Here is a 14,462-nt window from a genome sequence, read left to right on the forward strand (position 1 = left end):
AAAATCCGCGGATTAATCATCAGTCCACTTGGTTACCGCAAGAGTAATGACGGACAAAGCTCTAAGACTTTCTTTAACCCAACACTCCTACGAAACATTTGACAACTTATTTATTTTTATGGGTGTTTAATTGGCGTAAAAGGTGTATGTATTTATTTATTGGGAGACTAGGGCAAGCAGTTACATTTTTATATTATTCCTATTATTATTACTATTATAAATGCAATTTAATTTCAGTTTCATGGTTCGACAAGCAATTGTTATTTTGTTTAAATGTTCCTCTAAAAGCCCACAATATTTTTTTTTAAATATAGACATGTTGTAGATTTTGGTTACACTTTATTTTAAGGTGTCCTTGTTACAGTGTAATTGTATTTAGGTACCGAGTAATATTAATTAACTACATGTACTTACTATATGGTTAGGGTTAGGATCCGGGTTTGGCTTAGTGTTACTTGCATGTAATTATGCATAATTTATTGTTATTATAATAGTAAGTACATGTTACGTGTAAAAAGGACACCTTAAAATAAAGTGTTAGTACATGTAACGTGTAAAAAGGACACCTTAAAATAAAGTGTTACCTTTTAATCTAATCAAGGTTTCTTGTCAAATCAAGTGACAATAAACAGCAGGTTCTCATTGTGTCAACTTACCCCACAAATGTTTTTTATTTTATTTATTTTATTTCACTTTATTTTTTTTTTATTCTTATACTTTATATTTATTTATTTATTTATTTTTTACAATGGTGCACATTTTTATTTTATATTCTAATTTATTACATTATATTATCATTAGGGGTGTAACGGTACACGTATTCGTACCGAACCGTTTCGGTACGGGTCTTTCGGTTCGGTACGCATGTAAACCGAACGAATACAGTTTTTTTTTTGTCATATTTGTGTACCGTTACACCCCTAATTATCATAGATTATATTTTATTTATTATATTATTATATTATGTTTTTGTAACCAAGATATTATTTATTTATACTTATAAACAAACAAACAAACAAATAAATAAATCAACAAATAAATAAATAAATAAATAAATAAATTCATACTAGTGAGAAATATTCTCTAGACAAATAAAAATTCATTACAAGTTATGTTTGGAGGTATAACATGATTATTAGCTAACATGATTGTTTGCCATCCCATTCATTCATTTATTCATGTATTTATTTATTTATTTATTTATTTATTTATTTATTGAGGGAGAGTAAAATGATAGATAGATAGATAGATAGATAGATAGATAGATAGAAAATTAAATTTGATCCACTTTCCTAGCTTCTCAAAAATTGTATTATTCTACCTTTTAATGAAAGGCATTTTAAGGAAAAAAGGAGAGAAAGAGAGGCTATGAGAAGCAGGGCTCAGGTCTGCCTCCATGCGGTACAGCTATCAGTGATGATTCTGTGGATGTACCTTGATGTGCCGTTAGGTTTCCATTCAAATCTCTCCCCAGGGTTCGGTCAGGCTGCAGCGCTCCACACCACGCCAGCTGGTCTCTGCCCGGCCGGGACTGTGTGAAGTTCTTCTGGGGGAAGGGAGGGGTGAGGGGGGACAGGAGTGTCTAATGGAATGTTAACGAGATCAATTTATGTCCTGTATCCACTTTCCTCCTTCCCGCTCCTTTAACCACGTACAAAACAAAGCCGCTTTCTGGCGTGTGAAAAAAAAATTGTTGTTGAAGAAACGTTGACCAACACAGACGGCTGTTGTCACTTGGCTGGACTTGAAACAAATGTTTGACAAGGGCCAGAGAGAAAGAAGAGGGCAAACAAGCTGAAAAAGGCTGTGCTGCCCAATTATCACACCGATCCTTTCCACAGATGCTCAGTGGCGGTTCACTGTCTGTTTATAGCAAGCAAAGCCGACAGAAAATTAGCAGGTGTCTATAGACAAGACCAGCCAGCCTAAACCCGCGGGCACCCCGCCGACTCCAACGCAATTATTGCCAGGCTATGCACATTTCGTGGCTTTAATCAACACATCAGTACAGCGGAGAGGTCTCTCCCCCCACCCTTATCTTATTATGATGTCTAAGATAGCCATGACAGGCCCGCTTCACGTTAAGTGTCCTTAATACCTTTGTACTTTAAATTGTGTCGTTCGAACTGCTGTTAAACCCATTTACAGCTTTTATAATTAGACATCTGGACCCAGCTTTATTGTGGTTTTACCAGCTTTCAGAGAAGGTAAAGTTTCGACTCTAGTCCTGAGAGATTCCTTCAGCTAATGTCTTTGACAGCAATTGTCTTCTTCAAGGCATACATATCCTCACCAGATGTCTAATTAAACTATGAAATATTTTACTATAGATGCATTTCTTTTTTTCTATTCAGAAATGTTTGGTACTCTGAGTGTCAAAAAAGATATTATTTATTTAAGTGCATATTAAAGGAATATTTCATGTTCTGTACAACTTAAGCTCAGATGGCAGCAATTGTGGCATAACTGCATACAATCTACTTCCACACAAAAATGGTTACATTTTATTTTAAGGTGTCCATCTTACAGTATAATTACATACTGAACAATATTAATTTAAAAATATTACTTAACATACAGTATTCTTACTATAGGGTTAGTTTGTTTTAGGTTAGGTTAGTTTGTTTTAAGATTAGTTGCATGTAATTTTACACAAGTACTGTTATTATTAAGTAGATGGAGAAAAAAATATTGAGTCAGGTCTACAATAATAATAATTAAAGTAACAACAACAACATAATAATAATAATAATAATAATACAATTATTATTAATAATAATAATAATAATAATAACACTTTTTGGCAGTATTTTTTAAAAAGTGAGCACTTTTCCATTTTCACTGGCCCCATTCCCTTCAGTTTTAAGTGCTTCACAATATTTATTTTAATAGGATGTTATTTATTTATTTATTTGATAATGAACACTATGCCACAAATGCTGTCGATTGAGCTTAACCTGTAATAATTCTTTAATTTTATAAAATTACAAAATTAATGGGTAACACAATTATTTTAAGGTGATGTAGTTACACATTACATACTGACTTACATATTGACTTTAATAGCAGTAAATTATGTATAATTACAAGCAATTAACCCTAAACCAAACCCTAAGCATAACCAGTTAGTACATGTAGTTAATTAATATTATCAGTACTTATTTGTGTAATAACACTGTAACAAAGTCACCAAATAAAGTGTAATCAGTTAATCTAAATAAATAATGTGAATAGCTGACATCTTGTTATTGAATGAGTTGGATGAGAAGCATTGAAGTTCACACTGAAATCTCATACTCGTGATTGCAGATTTCTTGGAAAATCTGTCCCGAAACTCCGAGGAAGAGACTGTGTTCTTTTTCTCAGGAGAAAAACCTAAAGCAGAAGTCTCCATTTGGTCTCAGTGTAATCTCAATGGAAAACATTTCTCAGATCTAATTTGGTATTTCACATCGCTTACAGGTGTGTGTGTATTCCTAGACGCTCTGTTGGTGTCTTCGTACTTCAAGACGAAACATTGTGAGTGTAGGGACTCATATAACAAGACATTTCAGATCTGAGGATTGCTCAATACATCTTTGTCCATATTTCTCATGCACAGGTGCCTGTTTGACCTAATCGTGGCAGAATGAAGAAAAGACATGGACAGAGAGAGGACTTCAAAACAAGAGAATGCGAGGTCAGATGCGGAGCCCTTTCACTTCAAAGTCCCTCATCTGGCTTTCATTTGTTGAATTCCATGTCTTTTACATGTACTGGCTGCAATTTTCACAAGCTCCCATATCTGGAGAAGTCATGTGATTCCAGGCCTGGCCAAAGAGTTCAGATGGTCCAGTCACTGACTTTTTTTTTTTTTTACACCTTCTTTGAGGTCATCTTTGAAGGATACCTCTCAACACACACACAAATATAAATCGATCAATCTTTATCCTTCAAACACCTCTTCTGATAAGCGAAGAGTGACTGAGACTCCAAAAAAAGAGAACGTTCAGAGGAAAGCGGGGTGTGAAAAGAACCACTGATACAGTGTCCAACGAGTAGTGTGTCCAACACCTGCACCGCCTATTCACCCAAGTGTTTACACACTGTCATCCACAATTAATGGCTCTCAGGGGTAGGGCTGCCTGCCCTCTGCTGGGGCCCCAGACCCTTCCTGGGCCCTTATGAGTGCCTAATTGAGCATACCACCCTCCTGATTGAATTAACAGCTTGGTCCCAGGGACCTTCACCCCACCGGAGAGGGGTGCCAGCCCGATGGAGGAGGGGGGAAGTAGCTAGGGGTCGAGAGCGCAGAGTTGTCAAAATGTCAGCAAAGCGTGGCCCTTGCTGTTGGCAAAACCAAGCTAGAAATGTGAACTGGGGGCATTCAGAGGTCCCGGTCTTCGCAAGGACAGGCCTGCTAGGTGGACGCTGGGTCCTAAATCTGGATGTAGTTAATTCTATGGCCTGCATGGTATTATTTTTCTAGACAGGTGAACAATGTGTCAAATGGTGGGAAAAATAAGTAAGTAAATAAATAAGTTTAATATTTTTTACATTTTGTATAAAAAGATGATTTTTTTTTAGGGCTAATGAGATTTTTTGCAATCAACATTATATTCATGGCAATTATTTTGTGTTGAACTTTATACACACTTTCAATGCATAAAGGAAAATGGTTGCGTTATGACAAATTCATTTTTAAAAGTACAAATAGTCCATGTATTTTTGCAATCGATACGAGCTGCAAAGCATCAAAGCAGCATAATAATTAAAAAAAATAATATATAATTCCAAAAGAATGAAATACTTTTTTATATTAAATTCTATATTTCATACATCATGTCACACCAAGTAGCATGTCAACTTTTCATGTTTCATGTCATGTACTAATAAAGTAAAGGCAGTACAACTAATACTTTGCCTGATTTACCCTCATACTTCAAAATAAACTAATACTTTTTATTCAGCAAGGACACATTAATTTAATCAAAGGTGACAGTAAAGATTTCAAATAAATGCTGTTCTTTAGAACTTACTATTCATAAAAAGAGTACTGAAAAGCAAAATGTATCAAAGTTTCTACAAAAAAATATTACACACCACAACTGTTTATAACATTTATAATAATACAAAATGTTTAAATTGAAATAACATATATTAATTTCTACATTTTTATCAAATAAATGCAGCTTCGGTGAGAACAAGAGACTTCTTAAAAAAATTTAAAACGTAAAAACTTCGCAAATTAAATAATCTGGAATTATGTTTGCATTGTATAGTAATTCAGAATGGGTCTGAAAAAAAAAATTGTTTAATTATTTATTTGTTTTGATTTTGGGTTCTTTCTTGTCATTCACCCCAAGAGAGTGATTAAAGAAATGGTCAGTGCACCTGCAAGCTTTTTTTTTATTTCCTTACATTATTGTTCAAACACACAATAATTAGAACAATTCAAGTGAGGAGGAGGAAACTTGGGTTCCTTTGTTGTCAATAACACATACCTTATTAATAGCTGAAGGGAGCTTGGTCCTTCAAAACAAATCAAATTCCAATAAGCTTCTACAAACAATTATCCAACTGCAGAAGATTTCACTGTGTGGACATGCTGGGGTCCGTTGGTTACTTTTTATCCAGAATAAAGTCCTATGAGGAGAGATAGCATGTTCTAATGTAATAATCAAATTCATATGTTTACCAAATACAGTGTATCATTTCAAATAATACTGAGCAAAGCCGGATTATCCATCCACAATGCACCATCTCTAAAATCCAATAATCAAAATTTGAGTCTAATGCATGTGCAACTGCATTTAGCCTTTGATTACTGGATTATGTGAATAATCAAAGTTTAAACTTGAGGATTCTACAAAACCGTGGCATTACAGTATGCCAGGTTTCTATTTGTTAGCAGTAATTTAGACATGACATCATGGTTCATGAATGAGATATCATTCCATCAGCTAATAGTGCTCATAAGTGAAATGCAATCCAGATGAAAAAAATAAAAATAAAAATCGCAACAAAAACCTGTTAGGTCTTGATTAAGGCATTGAAGCTTTTCCATATGTCTCCATCAGCTAACCCCAGTTCCATCGCTATACCATGCAACTCACCTCTCTCTGACCCCAGCACAGTTTTGGGAGCATACTATTGTGAAGAGTGAACTATATCTCCCATAAACCCCCCACCACAGATCTCATGCCCCCAAATGACAAGGCAGCCTGCACGTTCCTTGATGTCACCCCACGCTCACAGCTTTTCTGATGGGGGTCAATTAAACTCGCACTGTTCTTACACTGGGTCAGAAGTTTAGTGGGTCACCACCACAGGCTCCCCCTCCAGTTATCTAATCTTATTCTATAAAGAGTCTCTCCGGACTCTTGAGTTTGTTTTTGCATTTTATTTAGCACAACTGATAATGGAAAGGTTTGTTATTGTTGGATGAATCTCATGAAATTTAGCAATATTTTTTTTCACTGTGACGTTACTTTCTGGACAGTTAAGAAATAGTTCACCTGAAAGTAAAAAAATTATATATTAATTACTTCATGTCATTCCAGACCTGTATGACTTTATTTCTTCCATATAACAAAAAGTGGATTTTTGAAAAAAGTATTGGCTGTATTTTCTGTAGAATTAAAGTTAATTAGGCTTAGTGCTATCAAGCTACAAAAAGCACCATAAAAGTATCAAAAGTGCTATAAATGACAGTAAATTAGGCTAATAATTTATTTTTTATTTTTTTGTAGATTAGATAGTTAATTATAGACATGAGAGTTTTTATACATTAGACAGTATTTGTTTCTAATGTTACTAGTTAGTTAACATGAGTTGTGCATCATCACCAGGCCATTAAGAGTTTCTGTCTTTTACATAACAGCAACACAATTATGCATATAATGAATGTTCATAAATTCCTGTGGCATAAAAGTCAATGAATGGAAAGTTGTGTTTACTGCTCGTCTTACAAGTACTTGGACATTTGTTTTGATAAAGCTGTACAAAGCAACCATAAATCATCTTAACTTCCTCCATCACGGTTTGATTTCTCAGCTCCCTTCTATTCCAAGGCGTTAGTGTGTTATATACAGAGTTATACAATTAAGATACACTTATAAATGTATGAATGCTATTGCATTAGATAAACTACCTAACCAAGTGGCATTTAATTTAAGGCAAACCGTTTTTAAGCAAAACATTTCACAATACTTTAAAACCATTTTAAACAATAAAACAATTGATATGCCATTCAAACTTGAGTCAAAAGACAATCTGACCCTTTTGGATAAAATTGGGTTCAGTGAACATGTGAATAGATAATGTCCCGACTTACACCTGGTTGCTGGTGAACTGCAGGGGAACTCATACATGAATTCAAAAATCCCATAAAAATTAAGTTGGGAACAACTGTAATTGCAAAAAACAAACAAACGTGAACTTAGTTCTGAGGAAATGTGGTAATCGATGTTTGCAGATATCATTTGATTTGATATTTAGTTATCTAAAGCAAAATTCACACGTTTTTAAGAGTAGCTTGAGTGTCCATGTAGGATTCATTTAAAACCTTCGAAGATATCGTTGTGCATATTGCGCCCCCTAGTGTATAGATATACTTATTACATCATTGAACAGATGCCGCTGTCAGAATAATTTTCTCCAAAATAACCGCTGCTGAATTTCAAAGGTTTCATTTGCAAAATTAACACCGAAAAATTCAGTTTTAAATAATAAATTAATATTATAAGTACGTTATTATTATTGCTATTACTCTTTCTTGTGCAGAAACAATTGGCTACCAATATTGTTTTCTAGGCTGTGTAAACAACACCGATATACATAAATGAAATACATAACACATGCCATCCTTGAGCATATTCATCATGACAGCAACGCAGAATCGTTCATTCTCCGTTCATATGGTCATAACAGGGGGACAAAGGGCTGAATGTGTACGATATTTTTAGAGCGCAGTCACACGGAGGCGGAGCACGGATGCTTCACGGCCAAGGATGCGAGTGTCAAACAGCAGGTGGAGACTGACTGCTGAAGGAAAGAACCAGACGAGAACCGCCCACAGAATCTCAAACACATTTGATGAGGAAGAGGGGAAATATCAGTGACCTGATCCGCCCTGAATGAGTGGGCCCTGATAGCGGTAAGACTTTTTTTTTTAAATCGTAGTGATTTTTTGCGATATCGTCGTGCCCTATGTTCTTGTGGGCAAGTGATTTGTAGCGCATTCGTGTCATCAGATATTATTGCGCTGGGTGTGATAGGGACCGCATACTGTATGTAAAATAAAAACATCTGCACTGGAAACCATCTGCGTAGTGAGAGGCTGTTTTGAGCATATGTGTCTTTAGATGGCTCTTTGAAATCAGCGTTTCTTTACTGTATAAGTAACATATGTCTTGTTGGGGCCTATAAAACTATGTTGTTTATCGAAGCTTGCGATACACAGCCTACACAAGAGTGGAGTGAACGAAAACAAACATTACATAATTTTGACATTTCTGTTTTTTAGGCAGTAACTGCATTATTGAGGTTTAGATGCATTAGATAGAGTGTCAGAGAGGGATAGATAGATAGATAGATAGATAGATGTAGAGTGCAGAGATGAGACATGTTGAAATGGTTTTACATTCATGCATGATTGCATCTGAATCACAGACTCCAAAAATAGCAACTGCATGAGTTCTTTAATATTGCCCAGCATGCATGTGTAACCTTATGTAATTACCCTGAGGCGGGAACCGTCATCACATACAGAAGCAGAGCATAAAAAAATATGCATGCATGTGCAAACTTTGTGGCGTCCCTCAACCTTAGATAGCACTCTTAAGCCTTGATCTCTAGACAGAACATAATAATCCCTGTGATTCCACAAATCTGCTTGTGGGTTATCCAGCACTGTTATTGAAACACCGCAGTATTCATATTTGTGTGTTCTGTTTTTTTTACAGTGAACCATGGTGGACCCATTGGAACCTGATGACCAGAGTAAATTCAGAGGGGCCCAGTTTGAAAGCCCCACTGCAGCCTCTGAAGCACCTTGTCTACCTGAGCCAGGTGATGATAGAGAGAAAGATGTTAGTGTGGATTCCAGCCCACAGACAGAGCCCAGTACTGAACCTGTACTGAGCCCTCAAGAACCATGCCAGCAGCAAAACAGTCAACCAGAAGAGTTAAAACTACATCTGGACCTTTACAATTTTGACACACCAGCTGCAGAAGGCAGTCGGTATGTACTGACAAGCCCTCGCTCTCTCGAGGCATGCGCACGATGTGGAGTGAAACCTGTGGAGCTTCTGCTTCGTCCACTGTCTGATTTTGCCCGTGAGGCACCCGGCCGGAGTATGCGTGTCGCCACAGGAATGTTTGAGATATATGAGCGGGATAGACATGCTAAACTCCGACACTGCAGAGAAGAGAGAGAGCGGATTATCAGAGAGGAGAAGAGGCGAATTTTGCAGGCAGCTCTGAACAATAATGCTGGTCCACTGGCTTCAGAGAAGTCAGAGGAAACTGTAAATGCTGGATTGTCTCAACAAACCAATCAGAGTTTAACAAATCCAGCCCCCAAAATAACACCTACTTGCAGCGGTGCACCCAAAAAACAATCTACATCAACAGCCCCTAAAAGCACGACAGCAGGGTCAGGACAAGTTTCTACAGTGTCCACATCCAGCTCTCCTCCCATCTCAAAAGCCAGTCCAGTGAACTCTGCTCCTACTGCTAAAGGAACTTCTGCAAAAAAGTCTAAGTCCCTTGAAGTAGAATCTGCGGGAAAACTTCAAGGTCCAGAACCTTCAATAATCCAACGATCGATTCAGTCAGCTCCAGGAAGTCAGGGCTCAAAAAAACCTTCCAGTGCTCATACAAAGGCTCCAAACACTTTCCCCAGATCAATACCAAAACCTTCTTCGTTTCCAAGGACACCAACCTCACTTGCCCCGATAGTGTCAAAATCTGCTGTCCAAAGCCCTGCCAACGGCATTACAAGTACGTTTGCACAGCATAATGGGCATATCATCTCCAAATCAAAGGCTAGATGCAGAAGCCACTCACTGGAGTCTTTGCAACGGAGGCGTGACACTTTTTGTTCCTCTACTGCTTCAACAACGAACACCACAACTACCACATGTACCTCCTCTGAATCTGCTTCCTCATCCTATAGCTGGGATGGGGCAAGAGATCACTGGGCTAAGACATCAAGCTCTCGTGCCCGCACTTTAGCTACCTTTAACTCCCTGATGGGTCGTAGTTTGAGCTTGGGAGACCTTAGCCATTCTCCACAGACTATGCAAAAAGTGGAGCGCATTGTGAAAGAGGTGAAACGACGAGGACTTAAAGCTGTTCCAGAGCGTGACCGAAAGATTGCTGCACTAATGCTAGCCAGGTACCAAGAGGAGGACATAATGAGCCAGACACGCTACGTAGCACACCTGCAATGGGACAGTGAGCGGCGAATAGAGGAGCTGCGACGGGAACGTGAAGAGCGAGAGAAACAGAGGGCCGTGCAGCAGTGCCAACGTGCATGGCAGTCACAGGTTTCTACCCGGCAGCGCTGGCTTAACCAGCAGGAGTGTGAGGCTGCAGAAGCAAAACTTCGCCAAGCATTGGAAAATGAGGAGCGTTGGAAAGAATTGGCCGAGCAACAAGAACGTAGCCGGTCGCAGAAATTGCAACAGGCCGCTCGTGAGGAAAAACACAAGAAGGCGTTACAAGAGCAGAACCTTAAAGCTCTGGAGGAGGAGCGAGCTGCTATTCTTGAGCAAGAGAAACTACTCCTCAAGGAGAAACTGACCATCGCTGAGCTGAAGCGACAGGAGCGAGAGCACCAAATTCAAGAGGAGCGTCGTGGACTCAACCGTGCCGAGAAGAGGCACCATGCAGCTCTTATCCAAGAGATTGCACGTCGTGAAGTGGACGAGCGTGAAGAAGCATGGAGAATAGCTGAAGAGAAGCTAAGTAGGTCTTTGGAGAACTATGAGCAGATACAAGAAAAACGTGGGCAAGAGTTAAAGGAGAAAGCTAAGCGAGAAGAGAAGCAGATCCAGAAAGCAAGACGGGCCGCCGAGCTACGTGAGCAACAGCAGAAGGAACAGATGGAGGCAAAGGCTAGGGAAGCCGAAAGACGAGCACAACAAGCCTCTCAAGTAGCTGAAGAGCGGGCACGGGAGAAGTCCCAACGTGTGGTGCAAAGCAGGAAGGAAAAAGAACGCCTCCAAAGGCTTAACCGTCAACGCGTAGAAGAGGAGGAGAAACAGCGCCGCCTAGAATTGTTGCAGTCCATTGAGCGCAAACTGGAAAAAAGTGAACAGATTTTCAGAGAAAAACGTGCTGTGTTAGAAAGTGCTCGATCCGTGGCTCGTGCATCTTTCCACGTGCGGGATCGTGTTCGTGAAGAGACAAACATGCGCACCTTTGACAAGATGGCCTTGGAGGCTCAGTTAAATGCAAATTTAGTTGAGAAGTGAGCGCTTCAAGTGTGCAACCTAATTGCTCTTTCCATGCACATCTGTCTAGAAATAAGCTGTGCTTGAGCCTACATGCTAGCCTCATCACCAAACTACAGCAACAATATTGATGGTCATGCCCTCAAGTGTTGTATCTAAAGATTCATTTATTCCTGATGCTGGATCATTTTCATCATCTCATCTAAAGAAATATTTTTCTGTATTTATATCTTTTAAATGTTAATCTAAGAACTTAATCTAAGTGCTTATGTGTGGATGCTCATATGTCGGGGCATGATTGTTTTTTGTAACTTGGCAGCCGTGTTGCTTTGAGAACTGTATATAAAGAGTTCATTGTTTACAAGGACGTTTGGCACTATGACAACAGTGATGGCTTCTTTCTAAGGATGGCTTTATTTCTAAAAAGAAGAAAAAGAAAAGGGGACGGGATGCTTCTCCCAGAGTAAATCTTTTGAGGGATACTCTTGTTTTAGGAATCTAGGCCGTAGGAGAGTGAGCCATGACTTGACTGTGTGTAAACTAAACTCTAGCTAAATGCTGACCCAGCATTACATCCTAGAGTCAGGACATGACAAAGAATGATCTCAGCACAGTGTAACTGCTGATGAAGCACAGGAGTCTTTGGCCAGCAACAGACCCATCAGGGCTCAAATCCATACTGACATCCCCTGCATTCCTTCAGGTGTGCTAATTTCTCCCCTCCCCCCCAAACTTCATTTTTGGTATTCTACTTCTAATAGACACGTTCAGAATGGAATACTAGCTTATTATTTACTGTGCAGTATACACTGTATACTGTCTACTATTTTTAAAAATAGTAAGTGAAACAGTAGGCATCATGTACGGTGTAATGTACAATCATCCAGCCATTAATGCAAACACTATTCAGAAATATTTGACCACTGAATACAACTGAGGGCTACATTATTGTAACATGACATTACCTCAACACATGGCATGCGAGTACAATTAAGTATGCTAAATATGATTAATTAGCATTTTTTTTATTCAGTCTTGGGTTAAAATGTCAACTTTTGGCAGTCCAATAAAACAACGACTCAAATGGAGAAAGTGGAGTGCATTGCAGTGTGGGATACAGTGTGCCAAGTATCCTTTTTTGTATACTGCACATTTTGTTAGCAGGATATGCATACTATGCACAGGACACATATTAGCTATACTACAGAAATAGTCGGTGCAGTATTACAGCTTGCCATTTTGAACATTGCCTGGACATGTTTAATGCATGTCCATTATCATCACATTAAAATAATGCTTGGGTGATGATAATGAAAGAACACTGAAGCCAGTACGAATGTTCATATTACATAACACTTTAGTATTTACGTTTTAATGTGAGTAGGCATAGGAATATAACATATAAGACACAGGACACTATTCATAAAACACCTATTATACTAAAAATGCTATATCATGCTGGTACATATCTAGAGGACAGGATTGGAGGAGAGCTCACATCGATATCTGTGAGAAAAGCACTGCAGTAGATATTTCAACTCCTATGAGAGCTTAACCCACACTGATGCTTGTCACGGCAGCCATCTGTCACAGGCTTTTTTGTACTGTACAGCAGTCAAACAACCTGGACAAAAACTGTTTTTAGGGCTAGCACATTTTTCAATGCCTCTACGTACAGGCTCTTTAGATAATTATTGCATGATAACTGCACAACACGTTTATATATTCTGTCAAACTCATGCCACATTTGTTATGCAAGCAAGTCTGATACTGCAGCTTAATCATTTATATAACAAATTGAAATGCAAAGTTTCTTTGCAATAATTGACTGTTATCTGGTTTGTCTCTTCTGACGCAGGTTTGGGAGTGGAGAAGATGACGATGTTGACATCTGTGGCCTGATTCAGTAAAAATAGCCCCCAAGAGACTGCAAATTTCACTTTGATCACCGATCCTTATTCCCTTTCTGGCAGTGACTCAGCTAGGCATGACATAATTGGAAGGTTTAATAAACACTGATTTTAATTCCAGCATATCCAGATGGCACATCAGCACCACTTTTAATATCATAAAAGCCCAAAGAAACAAGATTCAAAAAAGATTCAAGAAACAATTTCATTTTTATACATTATTGTAACATGAGTTAAATTTAGGGGCTTTTTAAATGGAAGCAGAATGGTGTTGAATAATAATCAAGCTAATAATCATGAAGATGGACAAAAAAGGATTCTGAATGTAATTCATAACACAGCTTCTTAGGGCTAGTGACAAAGCAAGTGTTAATTGCATATTAATAAATAACAGATTGTTTCATTAAAATGGCCATTTCTGCATATCAATTTCGCTGCAGTGAACTTTGACAGCAGTGACATGAACATGATTGTAGCATTTTATGTGTAAAAGTATGTCTCATCAAATTATTTTCGTCTCAGCACCATTTTTTTTTTGTTAATTCTAATGAAAATATGTTTTCTGTAGGCAGCAGGTGCTTTATTACTAGTTTATTAAAAAGTGACATGCAGGGACATACTTTACTTGGGAACCAACAATTCAGTTTTGAAAATGGCATACTGTATTTAAATAAATAAATAAAAATCTGAATTATTTAGTTGTTTTATGCTTCTGGACATAACAATGTTATATGCCTTTACATTATATGTTTTTTTTTTTTTTTTTCAACAACTACATATTTTGTCAAAATTCAGTTCTAGATGAAATCCTGTGATCTCTGTCCTGTGATAGAGAGGTTTGGCTCAACTGTGTCATAGAGTGCAACAGTCGAGTTCCGAAGTAAAAATTTCATTAATTTCTCAATTCGAAAACTGATTTTTAAAGGTGCTGTATGTAAGTTTTTGACTCTACTAAAGCATAAAAATACCATAATATGTTTGTAGATATTTAATACACATGCTAAGTTAACATACTTGTTTATCTGAAAAACAAACCTACAGTCAGTTATTCTCCTTTGAATATGTGCGTTCCGGGCCGGAATGTCGAGCTCTGTTTTGGTTTGTGAAACCC

The 14,462-nt window shown here is 37.9% G+C and overlaps 1 protein-coding gene across 2 annotated transcripts; it reads left to right on the plus strand.

Moving 5' to 3' along the window:
• The first annotated feature begins 7,837 nt into the window (after nt 1-7,837).
• Nucleotides 7,838-14,003, plus strand: LOC107721953 (coiled-coil domain-containing protein 177-like). 2 transcript variants are annotated; one of them, XR_001637756.1, is made up of 3 exons: nt 7,838-8,137; nt 8,946-12,144; nt 13,300-14,003. XR_001637756.1 is itself a non-coding variant. In XM_016530180.1 (2 exons), the coding sequence occupies exon 2, from the start codon at nt 8,952-8,954 to the stop codon at nt 11,460-11,462; it is 2,511 nt and encodes an 836-aa protein (XP_016385666.1). In that variant the 5' UTR covers nt 7,838-8,137; nt 8,946-8,951; the 3' UTR covers nt 11,463-12,737. The 2 variants fall into 2 exon arrangements, 1 of the variants encoding a protein (XP_016385666.1); XM_016530180.1 differs by lacking the exon at nt 13,300-14,003 and having other exon boundaries at nt 8,946-12,737.
• The last annotated feature ends 459 nt before the right edge of the window (nt 14,004-14,462 follow it).

The sequence above is a fragment of the Sinocyclocheilus rhinocerous genome, unplaced genomic scaffold (genome assembly GCF_001515625.1).
Source record: "Sinocyclocheilus rhinocerous isolate Xijiao unplaced genomic scaffold, SAMN03320098_v1.1 scaffold2109, whole genome shotgun sequence".
Lineage (NCBI taxonomy): Eukaryota > Metazoa > Chordata > Actinopteri > Cypriniformes > Cyprinidae > Sinocyclocheilus > Sinocyclocheilus rhinocerous.

Bases quoted from the DNA above. Each gene is read 5' to 3' on its own strand.
- LOC107721953 (XM_016530180.1), top strand. From the start codon at position 8,952: ATGGTGGACCCATTGGAACCTGATGACCAGAGTAAATTCAGAGGGGCC.